General features: G+C 39.7%; 2 protein-coding genes across 2 annotated transcripts; one reads left to right on the plus strand and one right to left on the minus strand.

Moving 5' to 3' along the window:
• Window positions 1–519: 519 nt before the first annotated feature.
• On the minus strand, window positions 520–17,318 carry SLC30A4 (solute carrier family 30 member 4). The gene is made up of 7 exons (XM_013177254.3): window positions 16,546–17,318; window positions 11,489–11,635; window positions 5,866–6,019; window positions 5,395–5,608; window positions 4,989–5,094; window positions 3,552–3,686; window positions 520–2,860 (listed from the first exon to the last, which is right to left on the minus strand). The coding sequence occupies exons 1-7, from the start codon at window positions 16,937–16,939 to the stop codon at window positions 2,706–2,708; spliced, it is 1,305 nt and encodes a 434-aa protein (XP_013032708.2). The 5' UTR covers window positions 16,940–17,318; the 3' UTR covers window positions 520–2,705.
• A 3,476-nt stretch (window positions 17,319–20,794) lies between these two features.
• On the plus strand, window positions 20,795–27,815 carry BLOC1S6 (biogenesis of lysosomal organelles complex 1 subunit 6). The gene is made up of 5 exons (XM_048052380.2): window positions 20,795–20,951; window positions 21,583–21,727; window positions 22,938–23,025; window positions 23,622–23,708; window positions 24,494–27,815. The coding sequence occupies exons 1-5, from the start codon at window positions 20,882–20,884 to the stop codon at window positions 24,611–24,613; spliced, it is 510 nt and encodes a 169-aa protein (XP_047908337.2). The 5' UTR covers window positions 20,795–20,881; the 3' UTR covers window positions 24,614–27,815.
• The last annotated feature ends 112 nt before the right edge of the window (window positions 27,816–27,927 follow it).

The following is a 27,927-nucleotide window of genomic DNA, read 5'->3' on the forward strand; positions in this document are numbered from 1 at the left end:
CCTTTTGTTGTGGATTAATAACAGATTCAGAAGAGTACTGAGATCTTATGTGAAATGCAACACTGCCAGACAACTTCTGTCCTAATTTATAAAGACTAAGAAAAGGGTTAGAGGTAGGCCACACAGATACCAATTGCTATGTGAGACCTTACAACCTTAAAATAGCGAATCTCCACTTCAGAGTCTCCCTGATACAGATGCATGGATTCTTTTATTTTAGATTGTATTCTGTTGTTTTTTTCTCTGGACTCCTTCCAGTTAGTCCATAGGCCTTGATAACAAGGGCACCTCTGGGGTGATTGAAGGGCTTCAAGGCTGCCTTGCCAGTTGCTTTATGGCTGTTCCTTCACCATACTTTGTCAGTTTATATTTTCCAGAGTACAATTATTGCATAGGAAATAACAAGACTTAAGTTGTCCTGACTAAAGAGGGAGCCATAATTTATTTTAAACATAGTGTCACCAAACTGAGTTAAGCTTCAAAAAACAACTGCTGTAAGAATCAAAGAAAAAGACGAGATAGCAATACAAATAAATTTTATATGACAACAATGTGAAGTTTAATTATTGATTTAATAAAACCCACAATAAAGCAACACTTTTGCTTTTTCTTAATTAAACAAACGTAGTAAATCATTACAATAAAAAACTCCAAATACAATAAATGTCTACTGTACTTCAACTTCTAATTACATCAACTGTAAACCCCAAGTTAATTAAAACCTATTTGAGTATTAGTATGTGCAAAATACCTGTTGTGGTTTCTTTTTTTGTTGTTAGGAAGTTTGTAAGGATGGGATGAACGCTTTTCATGAACTGTGATATGGCTTAATTAATGATGGTGTTTGTATTGAAGCATTAACTTTCCATGTATGGTGCTCCTTTGCCTCTGAGCTATATCTACTTGTATGTTGTACTTGTGTTCCCATTTCATGCCAGAACAGATACAAACATAATACAGTGTTATGAGTACTTTGTCCAAAATAATACTGTTGTCAGTTTTCACCTTTGCAAATACATTGTGATAGCTACCTCCAAAAAAAAAAAGAGAAAACAAGCCAAGACTATTATTACCAATTGCAGATAGAGATCACCCTGATAATTATGTGAGACTCCGGCAAGTTTCAAGACAGACACTAGCTTAAGTATTCACAGCTGAGTATCACAATATCCATTATTGGGCCAAAATTTTCCTTTCTGATCCACGTATGGAACTACTTCTGATGTCAGTGGAAGTTCTGCATAAAGATCAAAGTGCAGAATAAACAAAAAATACTTGAAGTTCTGTTTATTGAACTCCACAGGTCATATTCCTGTTGCCCTTGGCTTCTTCAATGTAACTAACTTCAGAAACAGGCGTAAATCTGAGCTTGGATGTATGATAGCTTAGGGACAGGTAAAAGGGTTGTGTTTTATTATCCTCTGTACATTCAAAGTACAGGGATCAACACCGTGAGCGAAAGCAATTCAGTTTTGTGGACTTTGAAGTGTCAGGATGAAAAAACAGTCTTTTCCAATTGCTTTGTCTCTCAACCAATAAGAGAAAGCAACCTACAGAGACAGGCTACAATAGCGTTGCCCAATGTACATTAGGTTACTGAGCTTGCTTGGGTTTCATTTTATTCATAAAGCTAAGTAGGGGGGGACTGCTATTGCAGTAGCTCTTCTGTGAGGATACCACTTCAAAGCAAAGATGAAAAAGAGATCTGAGACTGAGGGAATAGTACACCTAAAACTTCTGCTCCCTGCTTTCCTTTTAGTAGATCTAAGTAACTTGCATGTCTGTAGAATGAATTTGAGAGTAACTTCATGTCAGGCTAGCATTTGATTTTCTTTTTTAACAAAAAAAATCATAGAAAATGTTTGAATTATAGCACATGTGTTAATTGGAATACATGCTAATTAACTGGCCTTTTAATGTGAATCAAATGTTGGTTTAGACAATCAAAATTATTAATAATAAATTTAATCTTACAAGTCAAAACTCTGTAAAATAAATAACCTGTTTCTAAAGTATAAACCCTATTCTATAATACATCAAAGATAACTGATCATTTAAAACACTTTGGGTCCAGTGTTGGGTACGTAGTTGAACACCAGAAGTCTGGGCAAGGATCTTCCTGTCTGGATCTCTGAATGCCCAGATTAAAGCTAAGTTTCTGGTCTGGTTACAGTAAATTCTGTATTTTGCCATGTCTCCAAAAAGACCGTTTATAAAAGAGGTCAGCTAGCACTGCATGCATCATAATTTAAGAGACTGTATGAAAATGACTATTGTAAAAATACTGTATAATGAGTTTGAGGTTCATGGTGCATGGAACCCTGGCATGATTTTAATTGAAATACTGAATACTTGATGCTCCGTTTGGAGTGCAGCTATTTTGTGGTGCACAGTCATTAAAGGACAATCTCAAACTGTAATTTGTGAGGTATCTGCAGAACCACGCTTCAGTTTGTAAACGACCTGAAAACAACTTTGTCTCAAAATCATAACAAATTGAATAAACCAGTACAAGGGAAAGAATGAAATACATGTTCTGTAGGGCAACCACTGCACTTTTTGCAGCACTAGCTCTCCCTGCTGCATGTTATATGGTACAAATCCACATATTAATTGTTATTTGATCATTTTCATTTTGCATTTATTGCTCTCAGTCTTTGACTACAAGATAAAGAATAAGGCAGCAGTTCCCAAAACATATGAAATTAGGCACTGGAACTCTGACAACTTGCACAGGTTTTGCTTGTTTCTTGTTTGTAACTCTGAAGCTGGACAGAGCACTTGTACATTCCGAATGTGTTCAGCAGCAGTTGTCTGGCCTTGAACTGAACTTCTTCCCATTTAGATGAACTACCAGGAACTGCAAAATCAAGAAAATATTTAATAGAATTCAGTTGTTAAGAAAACTGGACATCTAGCTGTTTTCATATTTATCACACTGAGCTACCAACTCAAGTAATTGTTCACTCTCAAATATATATATGAGAAAAAATAATATATATATATATATATATTATTTTACACCTTTAGGCCTATATCCTGCAACCAGAACTCCAGAACTATATCTTGATAAAAATAAGTAATTTAGATGGGAGGATGAGGGGGTAGAACTTCTGTCCTGAGAAGTGATAGGCACGGCAATATATTAGATCCCTAAATCAGCATTTTTTGACAAAGCATACAATCTTCCATGTGTCAGACTGTTCCACATGCTGGTTTAGAACTTCACCTGGCTTTTCCCTAGACAAAATATGGGAATTTCTGAAGAGAAATTCTTTCCCACACCAAAGTATATATCATTCCATACTGGATGTTTCAGTATAAATATATTTTCTTTGCATGACTTTCATTTATATTTTGTCCTTCTTGGCTAATGGTTTCTATACCTCACTGTACAAAAGCATAGTTAGTTGTTTTTTTTCCACCAGAATGGTATTTTCTGGATCTACTTAAATGAGAATATAAAGAAGATAAAGAGGAAAAAGTGGTTGGTTTTTGCTTCCCCCACCCAAGTTGGACTTGATCTGAAATGATGCTGTACAGCAGCTTACCTAATTGCAAGTGGACTATGGCGTTTGTTTTTCCTGCAGTGAGAGACCAAACATTTAAATCTTCTATAGAATAAACATCTTCAATTTTCAGCAAGTCTTCCTTAATGCGATCCACATTTAAATGCCTGGGAACTCCTGTGATACCAAATACGAGACAAAATTAATTCAGTCTTTTTCAAACTCTGTGGCCTTTCAAATAAACTGTCAGGACAAATCTCAAAACATTGAAAGAGTTTATAATTTGTGTTGTTTAAAATGTTTAGTATCTTTAAGTTACCAAAAGAGAAGAATATGCAAACTGCCATATTAAGTCAGTATGTATACTGAGGTAGTACAGGAGTTATGCTGTTGTCTCAAATGTGATGTGTCCATTCCAGAATCCAGTCTCTTGACAGTAGCCAACATCACATCCTTTAGAGCAATGCACTCGTGGAGATACAAATTTTACCACATCTCCTAGTAACTGCTTAGCTCAAACTCTTCAAAGAAAAACTTGTATCATTATCCAGTTTTTTTCATCCTAAAAAGCTCTTTGTTGTGTTACTAAAACTTGACAAAAATATGCATGAGGGTAGGTTTCCGATTTCTAAATCAGTTATAGCTCTGAATCAGAACTGCGAGTTAAATTGTTGAAGAATTTCATAGAAATAAGTATTTGAATAAGCTTCAAACTGCATATATCAGAGTAGGGTTTTGTTGTTTTGGAGTATTTTTTGAATGCTTCAACAAGCTAGATGTTTTGTTTCTAAATGAAAAGTTTATTTAAAATATTCATTTAAAATTGAAATGTTAATTTTGAAAGGCTGCCTTAAAAAGGTTTTATGTAGATTCCTTGGAAGTTCGTTTGCTGGAGATCCTTGAAAAAGGACCATTTGGAAAAATTCTCTAGCATACATTAAAATGACCTATCATCACTTTTAATAGCACCGTTAATTCTGACATTTTTATGATAGTTGGGATACCTATGCAAAGAGCTACAACTCAAAGATCTGGAATTTGATACACCATTAGTTTGCCTTATCTGTTTTGCCCAGCTAAATCTCAGCTGTTGCCTTGGAGCTAATTCAGGTTTCTTAATTCAGGTTTCACTATTTTTGCCTTCAAGGTAAAGGTTGTTTTTGTTTGTTTGTTTGTTTTTGCTTTTTCCTAAATGTCAAGAAAAGCACTTGACATCAAATATTCCGAGGTCCTTGACTTTACCTTGTAGTAAAAGTCAACAGTAATTCGTATGAAACAGATGGGAAGGTGCAGGTAAAAACAAAGATTTTTTTCTTCATCCCTACATTCTCACTTTCATAACATGGAAGTACTAGATAGAGTAGTCGTAGTGGGCATGTCAGTTACAATAATGCAAAAAATGTTGCTGGCATTTTCCCCTCTGTACCAGAGTTTACCAGTATTTGACATGTAAAGCAATGCAAACTGTGTGGATCTTACCTTCCAGAATGATAACTCCTGTGTCACACAGAATTCGGACTGTTGTCAAAACCACCAGTATGGAAAATACGTATGTACATATAGGATCAGCAATCTTGTATTCTGGCTGGAAGGGAAGTTACAAAGTATTAAAGGATGTACAAAAATAAGATCATTTTTTAAAATGTGACTCACAAAATGCAGTTACTTAGAGCTCTGACTTATATGAAGATTTCTTTTTGGATAATTACAAAATATAAAATAGTCCTTGCTCGTTTTACATAACTATATGAAGCTTCTAATAGGACATCACAAAGTATATCATTTTCATAACTTAGAAAAACAAGTCTCTTTTTAATTTAATCACTTCAGGTTAAATTTAAAAAATATATATCCCACCCTACCTCAAAGATTAGCCATTCTTTACCTTGAAACGTATGATGTATGCAGCTACCAGCACGCCAATACTTTGTACCAAGTCCCCAAGGGCATGTACAAATGCTGCTCTCACTGCAAGGCTGCTGTGTCCGTGGCTGTTGCTGTGGGCTGTGCTGGGAGAGTTTGACTGAGGTATGTGGGAGTGAGGGTGGGAATGGGAGTGAGAATGAAGGTGTCCAGACTGGTTCAGCAAAAAACCCATTCTGAAAGGGAAAGAAGAAAAACATTACAAGAAACAGGCTTTAGGGTTTGGTGTGTGTTTGGTGGGTTTTTGTTTCAACGGAAAGAAATTATAAAGAATTGAGAAAGTAAAACTCAACATCATTTCCAGTCTTATTTTATGAGAATGAAGAGGTCCAGCAAAATGATGTCCTGTGAGAAAACTACAGGCCATGAATGAATTAACAGTTTATTCAGAAATGCATTTATGAGCATTAATGGAGAGAAAGGGAGGTCTTACATTAAGTTAACTGCAACACCAACGGCTGCTGTAATCAGCATGATATCGCCATTTATTTCATAGTCCATATGGATAGTTCTTTGAACAGCTTCATACAAAAGGAATGCCATAAGGATATAGACCAGCAATACACTAATGATGGCCGACAATACTTCTGCAAACAGAAAGGAAACAACATTACAAAAATGAGTCTTGGATCTATTTCCTAATTATAACATGTACAGAGCCTTAATTATTTTAAGTTTTTTTTGTGTATTATAGCACTAATGCACAACTAGTAAGTTGTAAATATAATTCACAAATACACCTAATAAATGGTGTAGCTTGTTTCAGTCAACACCTTCACACAGCCCTGTCAGTATGTTCCAGAAGTCATGTTTTCTCCAATTATGCTAAAAACAGGCAATGATGGTGACTCAATCAGACTACCTGAAACTTTTGTCAGAGAAGTCACAGACAAAAGCCCTGCCTGAAGGAGAGGAAAATATGTGGGCTGGTGGTGTTTGAGATCTCCTACAAACAAGGCTTGACTTCAAATGTCTACAGTGTTAAGCTAGATTTAGAGATGACTTTTATGTATCCTCTTGTATTTAGAAGGGGAAAAAGTTGTAAGATTAAGGAACTGAACCATACAAACTTGTCAGACATCAGTTCTGAGCTTGTTGACGTGTATGTGTACATGTGTACATTTCAGCTATGAAGCATTGCTTAATGTAAGTCTCAGTATTGACGTGATGTTTTAACACTACTGAACGATTACCAAATCCTCGTATTTCACAAAGGTAGGAGTGTTATGACCAACACTGTAGTATAAGAATTCTATCTGATCATCCAGACTTTCAAAAGGGCACATGCATCAGTATAAAGAAAGTAAATTAAAAAAATATCGTCCCAGAATGTCTGCTGCCATTTGCATCTGTGATAAATAGTTATAGCTCCCCACAAGGCTCCCGCTGCTCTGATGGAAAGAGGCCTGAATATTTTACGGGTCTGGACCTTAATGCTGTCTGCCTCAGTGCCCAGGTAATGAAACAGGGCTGGTGACAGTACACGTAAAACCTGAGGATGATGAGTCCATCCTGTGGTTTTAGTACTCTATTTTAAATAACATAGGGGTCACTAGATTTCTTTTAACATAAATGTACACTTTTTCACTCTAGCGTCATATACCAAAAATGATTGACCTGTTGTGGCTTTCTGGCTTTCCCAGATAAGACTGTCTCAGTTATAAGCACGTTAATGCAGGTCTTTATAAAACGTACTGGGAAAATCTTAAAGTTAGCTCCATTGTATTGCAAGTAAATCTGCAGCCATGCCTGAGTAATTTTTAATCACTATGCATAAGGCTTACTATTGTCACGTCAGATGGATCACTGGGATCTTAGTCTTCCTCTGTGAGTTCAAAGATCAGGGTTGGAAGTTATTTGCATTGAATTATAACTGTTGTTCTTTCCCCTTGTCCCATACCTCTTGCCCTGATTTATTCCTGAGGAAGGGCAAAATTCAGCTCCTGGCTATGTGACAGCTGTAGGAAGATTGATCTCAGAATTGCCTCCCTTCTCCCTCTGCTTTAAATCTGCCAGTGTGCAAAACAGCTTTGGCTACTGGAGGTGTCGTTTCTAATAAAGAATTGCCTTTATTTATTGAATATCACAGTAAAGAACATGCAGGTATAAAAGCTGCTCATACCACCAAAGTCACTTGATCCATACAGTGAATTTGTCACATTGTTATGGGAGAAGAAACTCATGCCAATGCACTCAGCCCTAATGTGTCAATGCCTGGATGAGTGCCAGCATTACCAGGTGGTAACAAGGCTCTGAATGGCAACTGTCACAACTTCTGACTTCAGAGCAATAATGAAGTCCTAGAAATATCCATGCAAGTGGTAGCTTTCTTTACAATGCCCGCAGATTACTTAGGATAACAGCCTTCCCCCCTCCCCCTCTTTGGTTTTCCAGAATGCTTTTTTTTTAATTCCTATTTGTGAAACTGTAGCACGTTAGCTTTTAACAGAGAATAACATTGTGAATACTAGAAAACTCTGTTTTCTGCAACAGAAACCAGTGTTTTCCTTGCAGTCTTTTTCACATTGTCATGTTGACACTATAGATTTGTGCTGAGATCTTTCACTTGTGAAATGAAGTATGCACTGTGTCAGTAGCCTGACTGATCTGTCATTACTGACGTTGTCTCTGCAGTAGTGGAAAGATGCCAAGTTTCATATCTGTGTTTAAATCTGCTCACTGTCTTGCTGAGAAGGAGGTAGCTCCACTTGGTGAAACAGAATTATATTTGGCTTCAAGCATATATAACCCTTTTCAGATAAGACTGCAAGCTTCATTATTTTGTATTCACTTCTCTAACTCATTCCTGAATCTGTCAGCTTCCCTTTCACCACTGAAAAGGGAATACACTAAAGATGGAGCATACATATTATATATTCAAAGAGAATTAAAATGGATGAAAACCAGTGCTTTCTTCTGGAATTTGACTAGACAATCAACAAATGTTTTCTTTACAATGCAACGCTTATGTGTACAAGTATGAAAATTCATGGTTCTGCAAACAAAACTGATAATGAACACATAGAAGCACTTGATTGTCATGTTTTTGTGCTTAGTGTATGTATAGATTATCTTAAAATTTAATGCAAAGCAGATTGGCCATTAAAGTTCTTGTACATACACCTAGCTTCAAACAACTGTTCTACATTTTTTTTCTGTGACAGATGCTCAATCTCTATTTTTAACATTGTCATGTTTTACCATCTCATGAAATTCAGGCTATTGTTGAGCTCATATTATTTTGCTGACGAACTTCCTACAGCATAGGATATTTGGAAAAATGTGTTATAACAAGAATATAGCCCAGAAGTAGCTTTGTTCCATAGACAGCATTCACTGAAGTGTGAAACTGGGTCCTAAGGCCACAAAGTTCAGAAAGGGTGCCTGAAATCGGCAAATAAACTTTACAAATATGACTTTAAAAAAAATGCATAGGTTCATTTTCAACAATCCCATCTTCAGTACTTGCAGAGCCTGGATCAAGGTTTTGAGAATTTCTTGCAGGATCTTTACCAACTTCCCCTTTTTCATTGCAACCACAGGAACTCTGTTCCCACCCCCACAGGCTCTAGTTCTCCCCTACTGATCGCTACGCTGCTGCTAACATGTAATCTCATGGAATGGTTGAGTAGAAAGGTGCCTTTGGAGGTAGTCTAGTCCAATCCCCTGCTCAAAGCGGGATCTAGAACTAGAGCAGGTTGCTCAGGGCTGTGTCCAGCCAGGTTTTGAGTATTTCCAACAACAGAGGCTCTACAACCTATCTGGGTAACCTATTGCTGTGTTTGATAGCCTGGACTCACTGGGCAGCAGAAAGAAAGGAGGAATTGCTGCTGATCGCTCTCTTCTCCAGGGAGAAGATGATGGGTGATACAGACTGATTGTACAGGCCAGATCCGGCCACAAGTCACGAAATGGATCGATCAGTCTGATCAGTATTTTTCTTGGCAGTAAAATGGGGCAAAAATAATGCAAAAAGTGAGGTGGCAGGAATCCTGAGGGATTCCTCTTTGCAGAGTGCTATGGAACCCCTGAATTAATTAGTAAGTGAAAAATTATATAATTGGGTAATATTTGATGGTTAAACAAAAGTTTATTTTTTTCTTAAGAACAGTTCCTGTTTTAAGTTGTCATGTTCATTCTATTTATATTTTGGTTTTAGAAGAATTGTAAAGATGTATAAACTACTGTTTTTGTTTTTTTTTTTAAATGAGATTAAGGTATGTTTAAATGCTAGCAAACATCCTTGTGGAGAATATGAGCCAAGTGCCAGAAGCATACCTGCAAGGTCAGGTTTCAGTATTAGGGGGGACTCCTATCACAAAATTAAAACTTCTTGAAAGAAAAGTTTGTGATGGGAAATGCTGGCACTGTTAATGCCTTTTTGCTAAAGCCCAAAGATCTTTGCTAGTGTACAGAGTTATGCATTCATGCATTAGTGACTAACTGATGACAAATGACTAGGAGTGATGGAGTTGTTGGATTCTGCTGCTGTCTGGCAGTCAGTATAAGAATGAAATATAATGACTATACAAGACTATGAAATTCCTTGAAAAAATATACACTATAGAAAGTATAGAGGAGAGGTAGCAAGCTGTAACGCTAGAAATGATCTATTTCGTGAAGCATAAATTGAAGCTTTTGGGAAAATATCTGCAAGTCCAGAACTGCAACTGTATATTATAAACTATTAATAACCAATACAGATAGCAACCACGTGAAAGCACCCTTTAGCATCATTACACTTCCAGACATGAAGTAAAATGAATCCTGAAAAAGCCATTCCAAGGTTTAGTATATAATTCTGCTTGTTTCTTTTTTACAAACACCTAAAACAGGCAGAGGTGAAGTAACTTACTGTACTGGATACAAGGGGACATTTTAATCTCTGTTTCATGTGGTTTGGGGAGTGCAAGAGGAATAGTGATTTCTGAGACACCTGGCAGAGCTATCTGGTCCTATACTCTACAGAACTTTTTAGTTCTGGATTAAAGTATCAATATTCATATTGTATAGGTTTTTTTTTCCAGTGTCATAATGCTAGTGAAGTCACTGGGACTTCATAAATCCAGCGCACTGGCAACAAACTGTTGTAGAAAACAGCTGACTGACACACACAGCTCCTGCACCACCAAGCTCCTCAGTGTAGCTGTCACACAGACAGTAATAGTGATATACCAGTGAACGTACCCCTCCTGCTCAACAGACCTCCATTCCACAGCACAAAGGTGCACAGGCACCTGACTTAATGCAGCAGCCCGCTAACTATGGGTGAGCTATGAAACACAGCTGAATACCCACTCATGTTTTTGCTGGGGATAGCTTTCCTCCTCTGAACCCTTTTTAAACTTTCTAGGCAATGGTTCATTTGTAGGAAGTCTTACTTACAGTGTCTCAGTGTATCCAATTCCCCAATAGTCTGAAAACTTTCCTCGTGAAGATGAAAGATAAATCAAACATTCAGAATTTAACTCTGAATCTAATTAATCCTTGTTCCACAGAGACTGAGAGACTAATCCTACTCCCAGTGAGTGAAACTCTGAAGTTTGATAACTTGAATTTGGCTGAGGTTTAAAGTTCAATAAAAAGGTCTGATGCAATGACCTAATGATGAAGGTCAGTAGTAATCAAAAGGAGCATTTGCCTAAACCTGTGAAGAGGCCAGGCCAGACTTTCAGCCACAACTGGTCACCTTTAATTGTTTTTATGCCTCCTTGCCAGTTTCCCCACTGCGGATCAAGTTGGTTTACGGCACAGTAGATACCAGACTGTGACCTAACATGGACAACTCAAGAGTTCAGGCTCACTGCTGCCTCAAGCTCAGTACAGTACAGTACGGATTACAATTCTGCTCAAGTGATTTATTCTCTTGTGGCAATACAACCCATGTAGTGGATCCAAAATAGCCAGAGCAGTGAAAGGACATTACAGGCAAGGTGTCAAAGTTACTTTTGTTTGTTACTGTTTTCCTTCTAGTTATCTCTTCTTCTATAATTAGATATTCTTTTCAATTGTTGCTTAAAATACTCTGTTAATAGCAAAAGCTGTTATCTACATACCTAAGCGATGAAATCCAAAAGTGAACCTCTTTGTGGGAGACTTTGCAGACAGCCAGACAGCAAGCAGGGTCAAAATAATACCGCTAAGGTCAGTTAACATGTGAAGTGCATCTGTCATAATTGCTAGACTGTTAGCAACATATCCACCTGAAAAGAAAGTTGGAAAAGTCAAGACACATGATCTTTGTGATTCTGGATCCTCTTTGCACAATCTCCAGTTACTTATTTTCAGAACACCGCATTAAGTGCGTGAGAGTACTTCTTAAAATCACTGAACAGGGATATTTTTTTGCCACTACAATCAACATGCCATGCTATAATTTAAAGCTATCATAGTTAGAAATGCAGTGAAGCGTGCCTTCTATTAGAGTAACATAGAAAGGATTCAGTCCTGTTATTTTCACTGACACTGTTTGCTTCATAGCATTTGCAAGATCAGGCCCAAAATAGTTCACTGTCTTTTCTCTATAGATAATTGTGTATGTTTAATCAACTGATCCTTTTTTTTTCTTAATTAAATTACAGCTGTTAAATGTTTTGATTTTATGGAACAGGGACAGAAATACAATGACTGAATGACAAAGTAATTCACACTGCCCCCTTTTTATTTTTATTACATTATCTTTTAACCTTCATCATTCCCTGTCCTGGAAAGGGCATATAAATTCTGCTAATATATATTGCTGACAGTAACTTTCACTTGCACAGCATTTTTCTTTATTACTGTAATTTTTTTCTCATAGTTATGAGATGCATTGAGACAAATAACCACAGAGCAAAGGTTAATACCTTTGTTCCATTTCAATTGCTAATGCTATTGTTAGATGGGTGACGGAGATTTAAACAATGTGCCTCTCTTAGGCATCCCTTATCCAAATGTGGAATCAAGGACAGACTACGGTGTCTTCCATACGCAGGAGGATAAGCCCATTTTCTCAGAAAAGATTACATCTTTAGTGTCAGTTCTTCTATGATTTAGTTTCTCACTTTACCTTGAGACCCATTCAAACCGTAGATTCTACCAAGCAGAGTGTGCAGCTGGCACGCCATTTGGCAGGCTTGAGGCTCCAACTAACATTTCGAGAAAAGGTATCTTTGTATATAATTAAAAGCCTCTTAGTGAAGAGGTTGACCGTGAGGAAATAGCAAAGGCAAATTCACAACAGGCTGATTGCTTTCAAGATCTGTTATAAAATTTGTGTGTCCCTGTCCATCCATGAGTGTGCCCATCTGCAGATCGAGCCGTACTCTTCCCCCAGCCATACAAGCAGAAAAACTGATAATATAGTTGCTTGCACTGCCTGTAACTACTGAAAATACCACGGTTCAAACAGTTCCTTCCCCCCAACCCCTGTCTTTAGTTGTTCCTAAGTCAAATTCTTTAGAGGCTGAAATTCTCCAAAGGCTCAAAGATAATGAGGTTTTTAAACCTCAGCAATTCAGCAGCTTTTTTTAATTATTATTTATTAAAATGGGTAATGTCTTGCTGTTCAGAGTTAATTTGTTTTCGCACATAATTAAAAAAAATATGACTTAGAAATGTGCAACTCAGCCAGTTTTACAGTCAACACAAAAGAAAATTTCTGTTCAAGGCCATTCCCTTCAAGAGTTTACATGTATGATCATTTAAAGTATGTATGTTAATTCACATGTATTAAATTGTGAGAGGTACTTCAGTCCAAGATGAGTCAATTCCATTTCAGCTAGTCTCTTAGGACTTCAAAAATAAAATTGTAAGGAAGGAATTCAGATACTGAAGGTAGTCTTAATATAGCACATGGGTTAAGAAAATAACATCGAGATGAATGAAATTCTGAAATTGAAGGTTCTCTGTGTTCCAAACATACTGGTTCATTGCTTGGTGAAGTACTACCCAGGGGCTGTTTAAACACAGACAGCAACTGCTGGGGGAGACATCTACATTCTTTACAAATAGAAGGCCTGATGGCTTACCGCTGTTTTCACTGACCCGTGAAGGACAGCAATCCTCCTCATGAACAATCAATCAGAAATCTCTGAACATAACTGAACGCATCAAACCCTGTCAGGAAAGATAACTAGGAGCTGTAGTGTTTTTCATTTCTTCATGCAAAATGGTTCCCAGGGAGTGTAAATTATCTTATCTGACTTTTACAATGACTGTTCATCAAATACAACAACAAACACTGAAGTGGGCTGGATTAATGAGCTTAGCTATAGTTGAAAAAAAAAAAAAAAGCCAATCAAGATTTCACAAATCAGCTGCTCAAACAAGATTTCCTGCATCTTGACACAGTAGCAGGAAGATTTTTACTGAACAAATTAATCATCTGATAAGGTGTTCTGCCTTTTCTGCAGAAACTCGTATCTGTCAAAGATCACAGAAATCAGTTAAAGTCCTACACGACCAGAGTTTCACAAATATCTGAACTACAGATTTGTTCAAAAAGTTCCAAAGTTTCAAACCAAATGGGACAGAACACAGTGCGGGGCTGGACTGAAATACATTAAATAGGGACAGTGCTGAGCCAGGACTTGAAGGCTCCATCTTCACTTATTTTGGTACTGATTATCTGCCTTAAGGCAAGTCATTCAGGTCAAGATCCACAAAAGTAAACAGATACCTAAGTCAGATTTATTCTCTTTGAAAGTTGGATGCTTGAATATTTTAATGGTCTAGGTGCTGTCCGTGTCCGTGCCCAAATCCTGAAATAGGACTGGTAACAGCATACATGAACCTGAGAATGGTGAGTACTACTACAGTAGTAATGCTTTGTACAGACAAATCAGTCACTCTGACCTGAGCTTGCAGAAGTCCTGGCTGCACAGGAGAAACAGCGGATGATGTGTCAGCGAGGAGAGTATTTTTACTCTCAACACCTATTGTTTCCAGAGCTGTCCCTGCACTAGCTATGGAGATGTCTACAATACAGCGAATCAGATCAGAAGCCCCCAAATAGAGAATGTCTGTGACTTCAGCATAAAGCTGCCAGGAATATTACTCAGTAAAGCTTCCTTCAGATAGACTAAATTTGGTGTGTATCAGAGTTCTGATATAAGTACAATGAAGTCACACGCTAAAGGACACCTACATCCGAGACATAACACTATGTCCCTCATCAAATTTGCCTGAGTTCACGCTGAACCAAAATCTCATCCAGAGAGAAAACAGAGCCAGAGGACAAACTCAGGCATTCAGCTACATCTCTGCAAGTCTGAAGCTAAGTGCTAAACCATGATGAGTTGATGTATTGTGGCAGTATTATTAAAGACTAACCAGAGCGAGGTGTTCAGAGACAAAGCCACTATTTTCTACTAACCCACATTCCTGAAATAAGGTTCCAAATAAAACTGTAGTGCACATGCAGCCAGTTATCTGGTCTCTCTGAAACAAATGACCATTTCTGTCTCCTATGAATGTGTGACACGCTGTATTATTTATACTCAGTGATTCTGAGTATACAGTATACTCCCTACACATATTGTTGAAGTTTGTCTTAAAGATACAATGCACAACTGCACTAGAAAAAGTGATCCAAGAGCACTAGCTTACTTCACATGAGCAATCATCAGCCCTTCAGTCAGACTGACCTAATTTAGATAGGGGAGAAGGAAGAGGTAAGTCCTGTGTTGCTACATCTGAAGCATCTATTCCTTACTTCAAGAAAGTTTTTGTGACTTCTTTTTTGCTGGTGAATTATGGGCAGTAGATTCTCTGTGATTTAGACTTGTATGTTAAAATGCAAGCAATTTAAAAGAAACTGTCATTAATTGTCTGTTGCTAGATACACCTGGCTCAACATAACAGGCTGTCCGGTGTCTGACAGATGCATTCATGTGCTGACCATGTGTCACTCCCCACTGCTTTAAATCAGGAAAGTGGATGAGAGAGTTTCAGCATTCTGCAGGAGGCTGAGGAGCACCAAGCACTTACACTGAATGTCATGGACATATCCAAAGGACAGATGGTAACAGGACACTAATAGGAAATTAACAAGTGAACAGTGATAAATATTATGCTTTGTAAAAATTGTTACATAATGGCAAAGGCATAACATTTAAGAGCTTATCTACACATCCAAGGGACTTTCAACTTTAGATTTTATCTCAAGCCCATGTCACTATAGGCTATAAATACAGTCATATTTTGTACAGACTGATGTATCATGTACAGGTTCTATTCAACCTGAATAGTAAATGATAGCATGTCTTTATGAGGGAGTAATAAAAGCTGAACTTGAGCACCAGATGCATTCTGCTAACCAACAACAGTTGAATGCTCATATAGGAACAAATTTCCAGGTTAAAAAAAAACAGCTTTCTTCTGAGTACCAACAAATAGAAACCACAAATACTTTAACTCAATCGAACTACTTGGTATTCTGAACTGTTCTAATAGGAAGTGTTAAAATACCTATTATTTTCATTTACTTTGATCATGCGGTTTGTGTCTGGATGGAGTATGTGCTAGTTCAGAGCACAGCAGGACTTCAGGAAGTTGTCAAGAGAGTGGTTTCTGGACTGCACTGTTGCGCAGGATTTGTCTTTTTGGATGTAAAAAACTAGAATGCATTGCCATATCTGATAGCTAAGGATAAGCACCCCCCAGATATTAGAGTTTTGGTACAAGGTCAGTGTCACCCTTCGGAACTATATTTCCCTCTTCCCGTTGCAAACAGCAAGATTTTGTGGCAGAATTAGAAAATACTGAGGATGAAATTATTCATCTTTTATTTCTGTTTGTACAACACCATGCAGTTTCTCCCTCGCTACACCTTAGAAGCTTACAGAGCAGGCAAAAATACAAAGCCACTAGACAGACAACAAAAAGCCTGCTTTCTGCCAGTCTGGGGAACTGATGAGATTCAGGGAACTAAAGTTGAAATACCCCTTGCTTTTCTTGCACGAAAAATACAGGTGGACTTCGCTCCTTCTCACTCTCTGGCCTTACTGCTAAGGGCACTGATCTCTCCACACAACCAGCAGACAGATGGCTTCTCTGGGTAAATAATTAAAGGCTGATGCCAGAGCATCGAGCCAGGCCAGAAGGAGAGAGACGACACAGGCCAGCGACTCACCTACGAGCTCCCCCGTCATGAAGAGCAGGTAGAGGACAGCGGCGAGGGTCAGCCGCTTCTTCACCTTCCTCTGCTTGCAGAGCTCCCTCCGGGCGCTGCAGCCGCCGCAGGGGCCCGGCGCCATGCCCCCGGCGCCCCACAGAGCGCTGCCCCGCTCCGGCAGCGAGTCCTCGTCGGGCTGCAGGCCCAGGTGCACCCCGTTCCCCGGCGGCTCGGGGGCCGCATCCGACGGGTCGTCCGCCACCACCACCCGCAGCTTGTTAAACCTGGGGAAGTCGTCGTCGGCCGCCTCGTCCGAGAAGTCGAAGGCACTGGAATCATTAAGGAACAACGACGGGTCCCCGCTCCTCCAAAGCGCAGACTTGAGGCTCGTCCACAGGCCAGCCCCCGCCATAGCGGCGGAGCCCGGGGGCCGTCCGTGGAGCTCCCCCCGGGCCGTCCCGTCAGGGCATGGCCCCCGCCTCGCGCCCCGGGCCCCACCGAGGCCGGCCGGGACGCCCCCGGCTCCCCGCCGCGCTCCCCAGCTCACGGAGCGGCCGGGCGGGCGGCGCCGGGCGCGGGGCCGCCTCCCTGCCGGCGCAGGGGGAGCAGCGCCGCCGCCATGCGCGGCAGGCAGGCGGTCGGTCGGTCGGTCAGTCACACCGACCGGCGCCGCGCTCCGGGCATAGCCGCACCTCAACCCCACTTCCAGCCCCAGACCCAGCCGCAGCCCTAATCCCGGCGCGCTCCGGCGGCGCGGGGCAGGGCGGCCGCTGAGGGGCCGGGCCGGGCGCTGCCAGTCCCCGCCGCGCCTGCGCCGCCCGCACGCTCGCACACGGACTCCGGGTTCGAGCCCCGTCGAGGGGGCAGGCCCGCAGTGTCCGGCGAGCCGCGTGAGGGAAGAGTTCTGGTTTAAGAAGCCATGAAGTCACAGCGTGGTCTGTTGGTACATAAGCAGCGATTTTCACGTAGGCTGGATGACCCTTCTGTCCCTGGCTTCAAATCTTGAAGTCACAAATTTGCATTGTGCAGCTTTTTCTCTCTTCCCTTCCCCTTTCCCGATCCCTCCCCTTCCCCTTCCCCACAAAAGGCACAGTTCTTTGCACCATTTCCAATAGTTCCTATAGTTCCTGTGAGGGTGGCACTGTGTTCTAGGAAGCCGTATGTGCCTGTCTTAACATTCCTTCAAGGATGTCAGAAGAAACAAACCTCAAAGGCCCAGTAGCCATGTGATTCCTTCCATAGCCATGTTCTAACTTAAAAGTAATGAGACTGCCTCTAGTAATTCTGTCAAAACGTTACTCCCCCTCCTCACTGGTCTGATAGCTATACATTTTCTTCTAATTGCCAGCCTACAATACTTGGGGCCAGTTTGTACCCATGGCTAAATTTTGTTACTGTTAGGTTCCTAAGTGATAAACATTTCATATGCCCAAGGGGTAAGTGCATATCCTGTTTTTGACCTGGTTGATGGAAGTTGCCTAGATCAGAGAGTTGTGTAAAACTGCTAGATTTTGGAGAAAGGCACTCCCTTTCTGCGCAAGGGCTGAGAGCAGATTCTGGCACACATTGGAGCGCTCAGGCGGCTCTGCAGAGCTTGGGGCAAGCGCCTGCTTGGAACAGACCCTGCTGGAGGGGACACGAGTATGGTAAATGGGCCTTGGGTGGAGGCTTAGCATTGTTGTTCTCTGCAGTGACGTTCTCCAAAAATAAACACTACCATGCTTTGTTATATTACAGTGGGTTCATTTTCCTGAGCATGTAATCTCATGTCACTCTTCCTCAGGTGGATGAAGAGGTGCCATCCCCTGCACCTTTCACGCAGTTCATAATTCCCTAGCAGGGTTATCAGCATGAAGGCTTTGGGGCCACAAAATGAATTGGGTTCCTGAAATGGGCCAAAATTAAAAAATACTATGTGAGGAGGGTGAGATATTTTTGTATGTGTAGCTGAAACTGTTTCCATGATCACAATTTGCATAGACTTCCATATGTCAACTGAGGGGGCAGTGAGCAGTGTGGGAGTTGGAATGAGCAGTTGAAGCTGGGGCCCTGTTAAGCCAGCATTGCTGCCTAAGAAAACACTCCCAGGTATGTTCCAGTTCAACTGTTCTTAGTGCTCTTGTGCTCCTCTCTGAGTCATTTGACTCACTCTGTGTTTCACCAATTGAACCAGCACAAGTGCGAGAGGGCACACAAGCATGAATGACCAGCCAGGGAAGAGAGGGAAACCCACTGCTTATAAAACTGTGTCTGAAAATGTGGCGTTGTACCGGGGGATTGAAGAGTGGGTTCACGCTCCATTTTGCTGCCCCTCCTGCAGGGACAGAAATATCTAGCGCTGAGTAAGGACAGTTGGCTGGGGGGACTTATTGCCCTCAGCAGTGCACCAGGGCTTGCCAGTTTGCCTGTCACTGAATAACTATGACCAGATTTTTTGGAAATGTCAAGAATCAAGTCATGTGTTATCAAGATGAAATTCTGTTGAACAGAGCTTTTTGTAATGCCCTGTTTTACTCCATTTATTTATTATGACAGTCAAGGCTGTACTCTCTCTGTAGTCATGTTTACTTAATCAGGACAGAGAGTTTTTAAGAAGTAACCTATTAATGCAAAGTATTTCCTTTTCATGCTGTCATCCCTGAAGTCATACAGCACTTTCAAAGCTGATGGCTTCAAACATACTATTTGCTATACAACTCAAGCTAATTTATTCTAGCTTTACTCAGATTTCTGTGGGGGGGAACTACTTTCCATGTAGGTGTGCTTACATCAGTTACAGCAATAAAATCCAGAATGTGTAGGTGAGTGTTGCATGAAAAGTTTCTGAACACAGTTGCTACAATGCAGCTGAAAAGCAGCCTTGATTATTTGGTGTTACAGTGACATATAACAGTGTACAGTGGCACTTGCATAGTCAGTAGTCCAAAATTTAACAGCTTGCTAGCATATGAGTCTGCAATCTTGCTGGGAGGCTAAAACCTCAAAAAGAAAGCTAGAAAGTTGTATACAAACTTTAGACAAGCATCTGGAGATAGAAAATAAACATTGCATTGCTGTGGGATTAGGAGCAGCAAGTAAGCGCAGGAATCCAACAGAGGACAGGAAGAGGACAGAGAGAAAGACAGGAAGCGTATGAGGATATTAAACACAGATTCACAAACGTTGCCCCTGGATGGATAGAAGTGCAATCAGCTTTTAGGTTCTTTGTAGTCTCCTTTCTGTAGCTCAGCTGCTATCTAGGGACTAAAAGACCAATTAACCTAATTATATAGAAATATCCTCAGCATGATTTTCCTTCTGTTTAACTAAATTTGTTTTATCGTACATACAGTTCCATGGGTCATGGGGGTTGTTGTTGTGCAGTATCCTATTTTTGGATAACAATGGTAATATTAGTACTTCCCCCCCCCCCCCCCCAACTCCTTGAAACCAAATATTTAGACCAGCAGGTAAGTATGCTTTTCAGCCAACCATTTATGTTCTTCATTATAGGTTTCACTTAACTTCCTTTTCAAATATCGTTATCTATTAGAAGAAATCTTCATTTAGTCCTTCACAGGATAATGTACTTGGTAACGAACCTGGGAAGCAGTTACTTCCCGCCCCCAAACTTGTAACAGAATTCCCAGTGCTGAGTGAAATACAGATCACTTTACACAGGAAAATGAGACACTTGCTATCAGTCTTGGTTTTGCAGTATTTGGTTTGATAACTAGCTACATTTTAAGTGCTGTAGACACAGATACCAGTTTTAAATTCCAATCGTCAGTCTATTTCTGTGAGGTGTGGGAGGGCCTGGAACAGGCAAAGCAGCAGCACAAATCTGAAACTCCCACACCTCACGTGTGCCTGTTTTGGGATGATGATCTCCCTTGTTCTCCCTAGAAATCCCTCCTGGGAAGTAGCACTGCTAAGCAGGCTGAACTTAGCTCAGGCTGAACCTGAGCTGGTTCAGGGCTGTTCAGGCTCAACGACAGTGTCCTGTGGGTGCAGCCCGTCTTCGGGCCATGTTTCTTTCTTAACGTGAAAACAGAACAAGAGACAGAAAGAACAAGAAGGGAAAGCAGGTGTGTTTTTAATCAGGTGGCAGCGCCACAGTTGCCATCGCGCTACAAAGACGAACACGACCTTGACGAGACGCACGCCGCTTACAGCGCGCTGTGCCGCCTCACTGAGGGCACAGCTCTCTGAGGGCACGACTCACCCTAGCCCGGCCCGGCCCCAGGGCTCTGAGGCCCGGCCCTTCCACAGCGGCCCTTCTAGCCGAGCGCGGCAGTGGAGACTCTATGGTGCGGCTTGGCGCGGCGGCCCTTCTAGCCGGGCGGAGCTGTGGAGACTCTATGGTGCGGCAGCCATGAGCGGCGCTGGGTGGACTCGGGAGGAGGCGGAGGTGGTGGCCGACGGCGGCCCCGAGCGGCCGCTGGGTACGTGAGGGGGACGGCAGGGCCGGGGGCTCACCCACCCGCAGCTCCGGCACGGGAACCGGCCCTGGGTGGTCCGGGGAAGGAGCAGGCGGCGGAGATTTAGGGGCCTGGGCTGCGGATTCGGGAGTGGTGTTCTACGGGGGGCTTCCAGGAAGGCAGTTCTGAATATATATATATATATATATATATATATATATATATATATGTATATAGTCATAGGTTTGCTCGTTGACCTTGAGAGGGAGGTGTGCGTTCCTGTTTAGGTTATTCGTGATACATAGCCCAAATAATTGATGCAGTCCCTCTCTGTTTTCCTCAGTACATTTTAGTATTTAACACTGTTTAACAACGTGTTTTTGGAATATTCTCATTCCCTCTGCCCGTTTTCTCACTGTTCAGCTGTGGGATAACCACACACCAGGAAGCTCATGATATATGGCTGTGAACAATGGAAGGGTAAAGAGGGAGGGAAAAGGAAGGGAAAAAGAAGCACCATTCAGCAGATAAAGGGTGAAGAACTACAACTTGAGGCTGAAATGCCTTTAATTTTTAACCAGGAAAATGCAGTTGCTCTAGGTGAAACTTAGTAAATGCTGACCTGCCCCATTCACCCTTGTTCCTCCCTGTGTAGGTTCCATTGATGCATCTCCAGATGAAGGAGTAGTAGAAGATCTGCCTATAATAGATGAGAAAGCTGTGGAGCAGTTAACTGAAGGATTGATTTCTCATTATTTGCCTGATCTTCAGCGATCAAAATCAGCTCTACATGAACTTACGTAAGCAAGTTTTTAAAAGCAGCTCCAAACATACTGGTTTGCCTTTTTTTTTTTTTCAGTGCAATGTTCTAGCAGTCCTTAACTGAAATATTTGATAGTAGCACTGTGGTATTCCAACTGTGACGTTCAGGTTAGTTAAGTGATATGCAGGAGTACTGGGAGGTGTGTAAGCTGTGATGTTGCCTATTGGAAATCTGACTGAAGAACATATAATACTAAAATCCTCTGAGCCAGACATAGCAGAAGACATGCAAGTATCTTATGTAGTTGTTCACTTCTATAGTGGAAAGTCTGCCAAAAAGTATAGACTTTTTTTGCAGTGATGACCTTCATATTGAAAGCAGCTTGTGCAGTAGATTGCTTGTTGTCCAGTCTTTAAACTGTGTTGCAAAAGATGCACCGAGAAAACACAGTTAAGTTGCTAAACTGATAGGGATTCTTTGTATATTGGTATCTCACTGATAATTGAGAGCAGTTTGTTTCAAATGCAGACTGGACCTGCCACAGGGGCAATGTTGCGGGAGAAGGCTTTACATAGAGCCATCTCAGGTCTTTAGGGTACATTGATTTGAGTTTCGTGATGCATAATGTGTGCCTGCCAAGGACAGCCTGTGTCTGAGAAGAATTTAGCTGATTTGTGTGGGGTAGAAGATTCTTAATAAGCACCATGGATCCACGCAAGTTCCATACAGAAATATCTTTGTTCTGCAGCATGACTCAGAGGCAACTGAGTGGAAAGTCAAGAGCTAATAGGTTTTCCCCCCACATTCAACCTCACCTCCCAAAGAGTTGTTTAGTCACTGCAACCTGCCTAGTGCCTATATCATCAAGGGTTTTCAACTGTTCATCCTGTATAATGTTAGGTAGCAAAAAGCTGATTTTGTGTGTGCTTGGCTGGGGTTTTGCAAAAACCATTTACTTGTATTGTTATTGAAATCAGCTGGCAATCCATAAGAAGAGTCTGATACTGAGAAGCATGTATTTATGCCTCTATGATCAAAGCCAGTATTTATTTAAAGGGCTAGTTGAAAAAATTGTAAAATACAAAATTCTCTCCAAAGTTTAACGCTACAAGAGCTTGCCATCACGGATGTTACTGATTTACTGAACTAGAAATAAGTGCTCTGAAAACCTGTCTTGCGCAGTATATCCTTACACTCCTTCATCTCTGCTGCTTTACTCTGGGTTTATGGATCTTTTCTTGTTTCAGACAGAACCAAGTGGTATTACTAGAAACATTAGAACAAGAAATTACAAAATTTAAAGAATGTAACTACATTCTTGATGTCGATGCCTTGGTAAGTACTATGAATGCTTTTCTAAATCTCTGCTAGTATGGATTCTCCTCCTACCCAAGGAGCAACTTGTGTATTTTCATTGTTCTTAATGACCTACAGGAAGGTTACCAACCAGTGCAGATATGAGATAAATTCCTCCTGGAGATGGGTGCAGAACCAGCATGTTTTCATTAAATAGAAAAGGCACTGGGAGGAAAGAACACACTCAATCTGCCAGTGGTAGTAAGTCTAGTTCAAATCCAATAGCCAAAGCAAATGCAGTTTTTCCAGTAGGACTGAGGTGAGCTTTGTGCACTTCTCTAGACTAGCAGAAAGGATGCTTGAAACACTGATATGTGGAGCATAAATTGGCAAGACTTTTATTCCGTTCTAGTGAATGTTAATTCAGTAGGCTACCAGGTGTACCTGTTGGGATATGGTGGTTTTCTGTATTGATGTATGTAAACTGTATATAAAAACTCCAATATGTTTAATCCATTATCAAATTGTTGTGGTAATTGCTATGTTTGTGTTTGCTGTTTTCATGTGTAGCTTTATTAAAAAACCCAAACTATTCCAACTTGACAGTCAGTATCTTAACTGTTATGTTTTTAAAGTTTTCAGAAGCTAAAAACTATCACAGCAAGTTAGTGAATATTAGAAACGAAATGATGATGCTCCATGAGAAGACATCCAAGTTAAAAGTGAGTGGGGTAACTTTTCTACTTTGTAACATAGCTATTGAATTACATATTATTGACTTAGTTTTTATTTTGGATGCATGCTCACGGTTCTGATGAAAATAGAATCTATGTTAAATTCCATTCTTAAATGTTTTTTCCCATGTTTTTGGTAGCACCAAACCATGTATGTTTTTAAACTTTCGCTTACTGCTTTCTTTGCTTAAACTTAAACATCCGAACTATTAGTAAATCTCAGTGCTGTCATTGTGCTTAGGCAGTATGAGAAAGAAAAAAGCATCAATCTCTTAATCAACTCCATGCCAACTAATTGTCTTTATTGTTTCAGTTTCTGTGCCTATTCTAATGAAAACTAGGTTGTCATAACTGTAAGATTTTCTCCTTCTCTTTAATGTAGTATTGAGTGGCATAAGTTTACTGACTTCATGCTATATAGGCAGTCTCTGGTTACGTTCTGTCAAGATTAGTCCTTCAGTGTGTTCAGTGAAGAGAATTTTCTCTCAGAGGCAATACAATGCACAGTACACGCTCTGTCTGGTAAATGCAGATGATGACTTTTAGTGAGACCAAGGAGAAAATGGTTTGTCTTTTCTCCCCTGTGTAGATCACAGAGTTGCTCTTTCTAAAAGGAATGATGAAAGGAGAAGGGATGAAGAAAAGATAAATTGTTTATGGAACATTTGATCATAACCAGAGTAGACTGGAGAAGAGAATTTTAAAAGAATGGGAGGGATGTTGTTTACAGTTCCAAATTAAATACAGCCATAACATTTTTCTTTTCTGTTTAGAAAAGAGCACTTAAGCTGCAACAGAAGAGGCAGAAAGAAGAACTAGAACAAGAACAACAACGTGAGAAGGAACTTGAAAGAGAGAAGCAATTAACAGCGAAACCTGCTAGGAGGACATGAAAGCAGAGCATGCAATAACTTGTACAAATGAATCATTTCTGCATTCTCTGGAATGAAGGCAGACTTTGATTAAATTGGGCTATAGTTGTTACTAGCAACAGTCTACTCTGCTATTATAAATTCCAGAATGTTCATAATCAGTTAGAAACATTGACATTTTTCATTTCAGCCATTCAAGTTGCCTTCTTTTGTAATGCTATGCAGTTTGATACTATTATAATGTAAGTTCTTTTCTTTTTTTTTTTTTAAAATATATATATATATATATAGGAGAACCTAATAATCACAGTTCTTTGAATACCTCTAATTTTTCCATCTGTTCTTTTGGTACTGAGAACTCTTAAGAGTTGTTTGGTGTCTGGCATACATGATTTTCAGACAGCGTACAGAATGGTAGTTGTCAAAGTTCGGTTCTGGTCCCCACACTGAGAGCCTGACTGTTTCACTGAAACTGCTTTGATTCAGGAAATTGTGGTCTCCTTTCAATGCCATGGATCTGATGAGATTTCTGGTGTGTTTGCCTGAAAGTTGACCTTACTGAAGCAGCTTTTTTTATGTTGTTGTCAGGTAACTTAAGAACAGCTTCAAAGTAACTTTTGAATCACTTTCCAGCTGAATGGGTTGCGGAGCAATCATTAAAAAAACAAAAAAATAAAATAAAGCAGAACACAAGATTCTCAGAACTGATGTGTGCACAATACAAAGATTATTGACTTTGTGCTTCTACAAACGTTTAAGTCAGATGAATGAACTGTCGCTTCTGTAATGGTTCAACTGGAATACTCTGGTCTAGGCAGATTTCTACAGGACTGAAAGTTATAGTTTCTTCACATTGTGTGACTAGTTGAAGCATAACCAAAACTAAACAGCTTCTACTTCGTGTGAAATTTAGTTCTCTGTAGGAAAAACTACATTTAACTTTTTTCCTAAACAAATTATTCATGTGTGCTTTGGGGCTATGTGAGATAATCTGTGTGAGGGCTGCATAACGAACTATTATTGGTGAATACTGATGATAAATGTTGTATGGAGGTTGATATCCATTTCTGTGAGTTTAGTTAATTGCAGTACTCGGTGTGAGTTCCCATTCAAAGGAACATACATCTGGTTTAGACTGGCAAAAGAGCTTTAAACTGTTTGGTCCTACAGTCTAACAAACTAGTTGTGTTGTGTCTGTTATTTTTAAGTAGTAATGTAAATGCCATGTATTGAAGTAAGACGAAGGGTAGGCTGTGTGAAACTTTCCACAAAACACATACGGTAAGGCACCAGAGGGGTGCCTCATTTTTAATTTTTCTTCAATTTTAGATGATTTACATGTTGTATACATGCCTGGACTCATAACTTTCTGAAGTCCTAATTTCCCACTGCTAATATTCATCTTTTTCTGTGAAAGACCTACTGTAACAAGTAGTCATCCAACACAGAAAGTCAACTGCATTGATCTTTTGGAGCAAAAAGAACAAATTCCTTAAAGTAGTCTGAAGGGACACTGAAATGCTATTACCGAAGTAGTAACAGATTAAAACTTTCCACGGGTGTACTTTCTTTAGGTTGAATTTGTCTTGTCTTAATTGCCAGTGGATTGTTGACCTGTGCTGTGGTTTATGTGTATTTCTAAAAGAAATGTAAAGAATTTTCTACAGTCCATTTTTGGAGCAGAATGTACATAAATACTGTTTTAAGGTTTTTTTTTTTTTGTATTTTGTAATGTAACTACAAAACTAGATTCTAGGAATTTAAACTGTTCTTATTGAAGTATAATATGGAATTAGATGCCTCCGTGAAGTATACTAGTCAGAATTAATTTCTGCTAATATTTCTTGTTTTCTGTTGCCTCATGTAGTATCCAATTTAGTTTTTCAAGTTGGAGTCTCTTGTTTTCTGTTTTTTTTTTTTAAGTTTGCTTGTTTCTTCTTTGGAGTGTTTTTTTTTTTTTTTTTTTCAAAAAAAATCATGCCCACTTTTACTGAAAATGTAGAATTCTAAGCATAGAAATTGATGCTTTTGCAATTGCATGTTTCAGCATTTCTTTGGAATTCCTGATCAAATGAAGAAAAGCTTGCAGTGCTTGCCTGAGGAATCACAAACACATGTAAAAATATAGTTGATAGTTTTCCCTTAAAATTGTATTAAGTTCTGTTCTTGTATGCATAAGAAACTTCTAGAGAGATTTTATTAAAATTAAAGGGGGGAAAAACAAATTGGGGAAAGTTTGGGCAGCTTATATAATGTCTTTATTAATTCCGTGAACTCTTAATTATGTCAGTTAAAGCTATAATTTGTCTCCATTAGATACTAGTCTTTCAAATGCTACTCTTTTATGTCTTAATGCATAAGAAGTAAATGCCATGTTGGATTAATATAACCACAGTGTACTGGCATCTAGTACATGTACAGCTAGATTGAATAATCTTATTACTGTATGCATTTAGTCTTGCTTGGCTTTAGGAAAAAATGATTTATCAGTTAGATAAATGTAGTGTTGGACACTTTCTTACTGATTTTTTTTTTTTAATCCGGGTGAAGAGTTACAGTTAAATGTATTGTTTAGAGAAACAGATAAAATTACACTCTAAAACAATCTCATTGTACTGTTTCATACTTGGTATGCGACTTATTTTTAAGTTAGCAAGTCACTGTGGTGGAATTAATACTTAAATGTGCAGTATTGCTTTGAATTTCTGCTGAGTGGATTAATATGTGGATAGTCAGTGCTGACTGGGGAATCTTGGTTTCCTGGGCTTCTATCATTAGTATTGTTAACCTGGACACTTAATTTGGTTACCCCCTCCCATCAGGAACCGTTCAGGTTCACATTAGATAATTTTTTAATTCAGTGAAATCTGGCCTTTTCACTGGCAGTAGTAACTCTGCCATGTTCATAAGACGTATGTTTCCCTTGGAAAATGGCAACAGAATATTTGATCTGTTTTTAGGCTGTATCATGATCTGAGTGATAAGGGCATAAATAATACGAAGGTTGTTTCTTTAACTGTGCTGTTGGGATTCTTGCACCTGAGTGAGTTCCCTGGCTGATTTATTCCCAACTATGCTTTAATAGATGCTTTCTGCCACCTACTGTTTGCTTTGCAGCACTGCTCTTCTCCCTATATTTTAATTTTAAACTTGGCTTTCTAATGCCCTGACCCGCAGGAGAAAATATTTTTAAAATTCCATTAAATCTAAGTAGTCTAATTGATTTTTTTCTTTTTATTGGGTTAGTCGTGTGAATGCTATATATTGAAGAACTGGGGTTTAGTGATGTAAACCTGTAGGACCACAATATAACAGCATGAATATTAATATGGCTA

Source organism: Anser cygnoides, chromosome 11 (genome assembly GCF_040182565.1).
Source record: "Anser cygnoides isolate HZ-2024a breed goose chromosome 11, Taihu_goose_T2T_genome, whole genome shotgun sequence".
Lineage (NCBI taxonomy): Eukaryota > Metazoa > Chordata > Aves > Anseriformes > Anatidae > Anser > Anser cygnoides.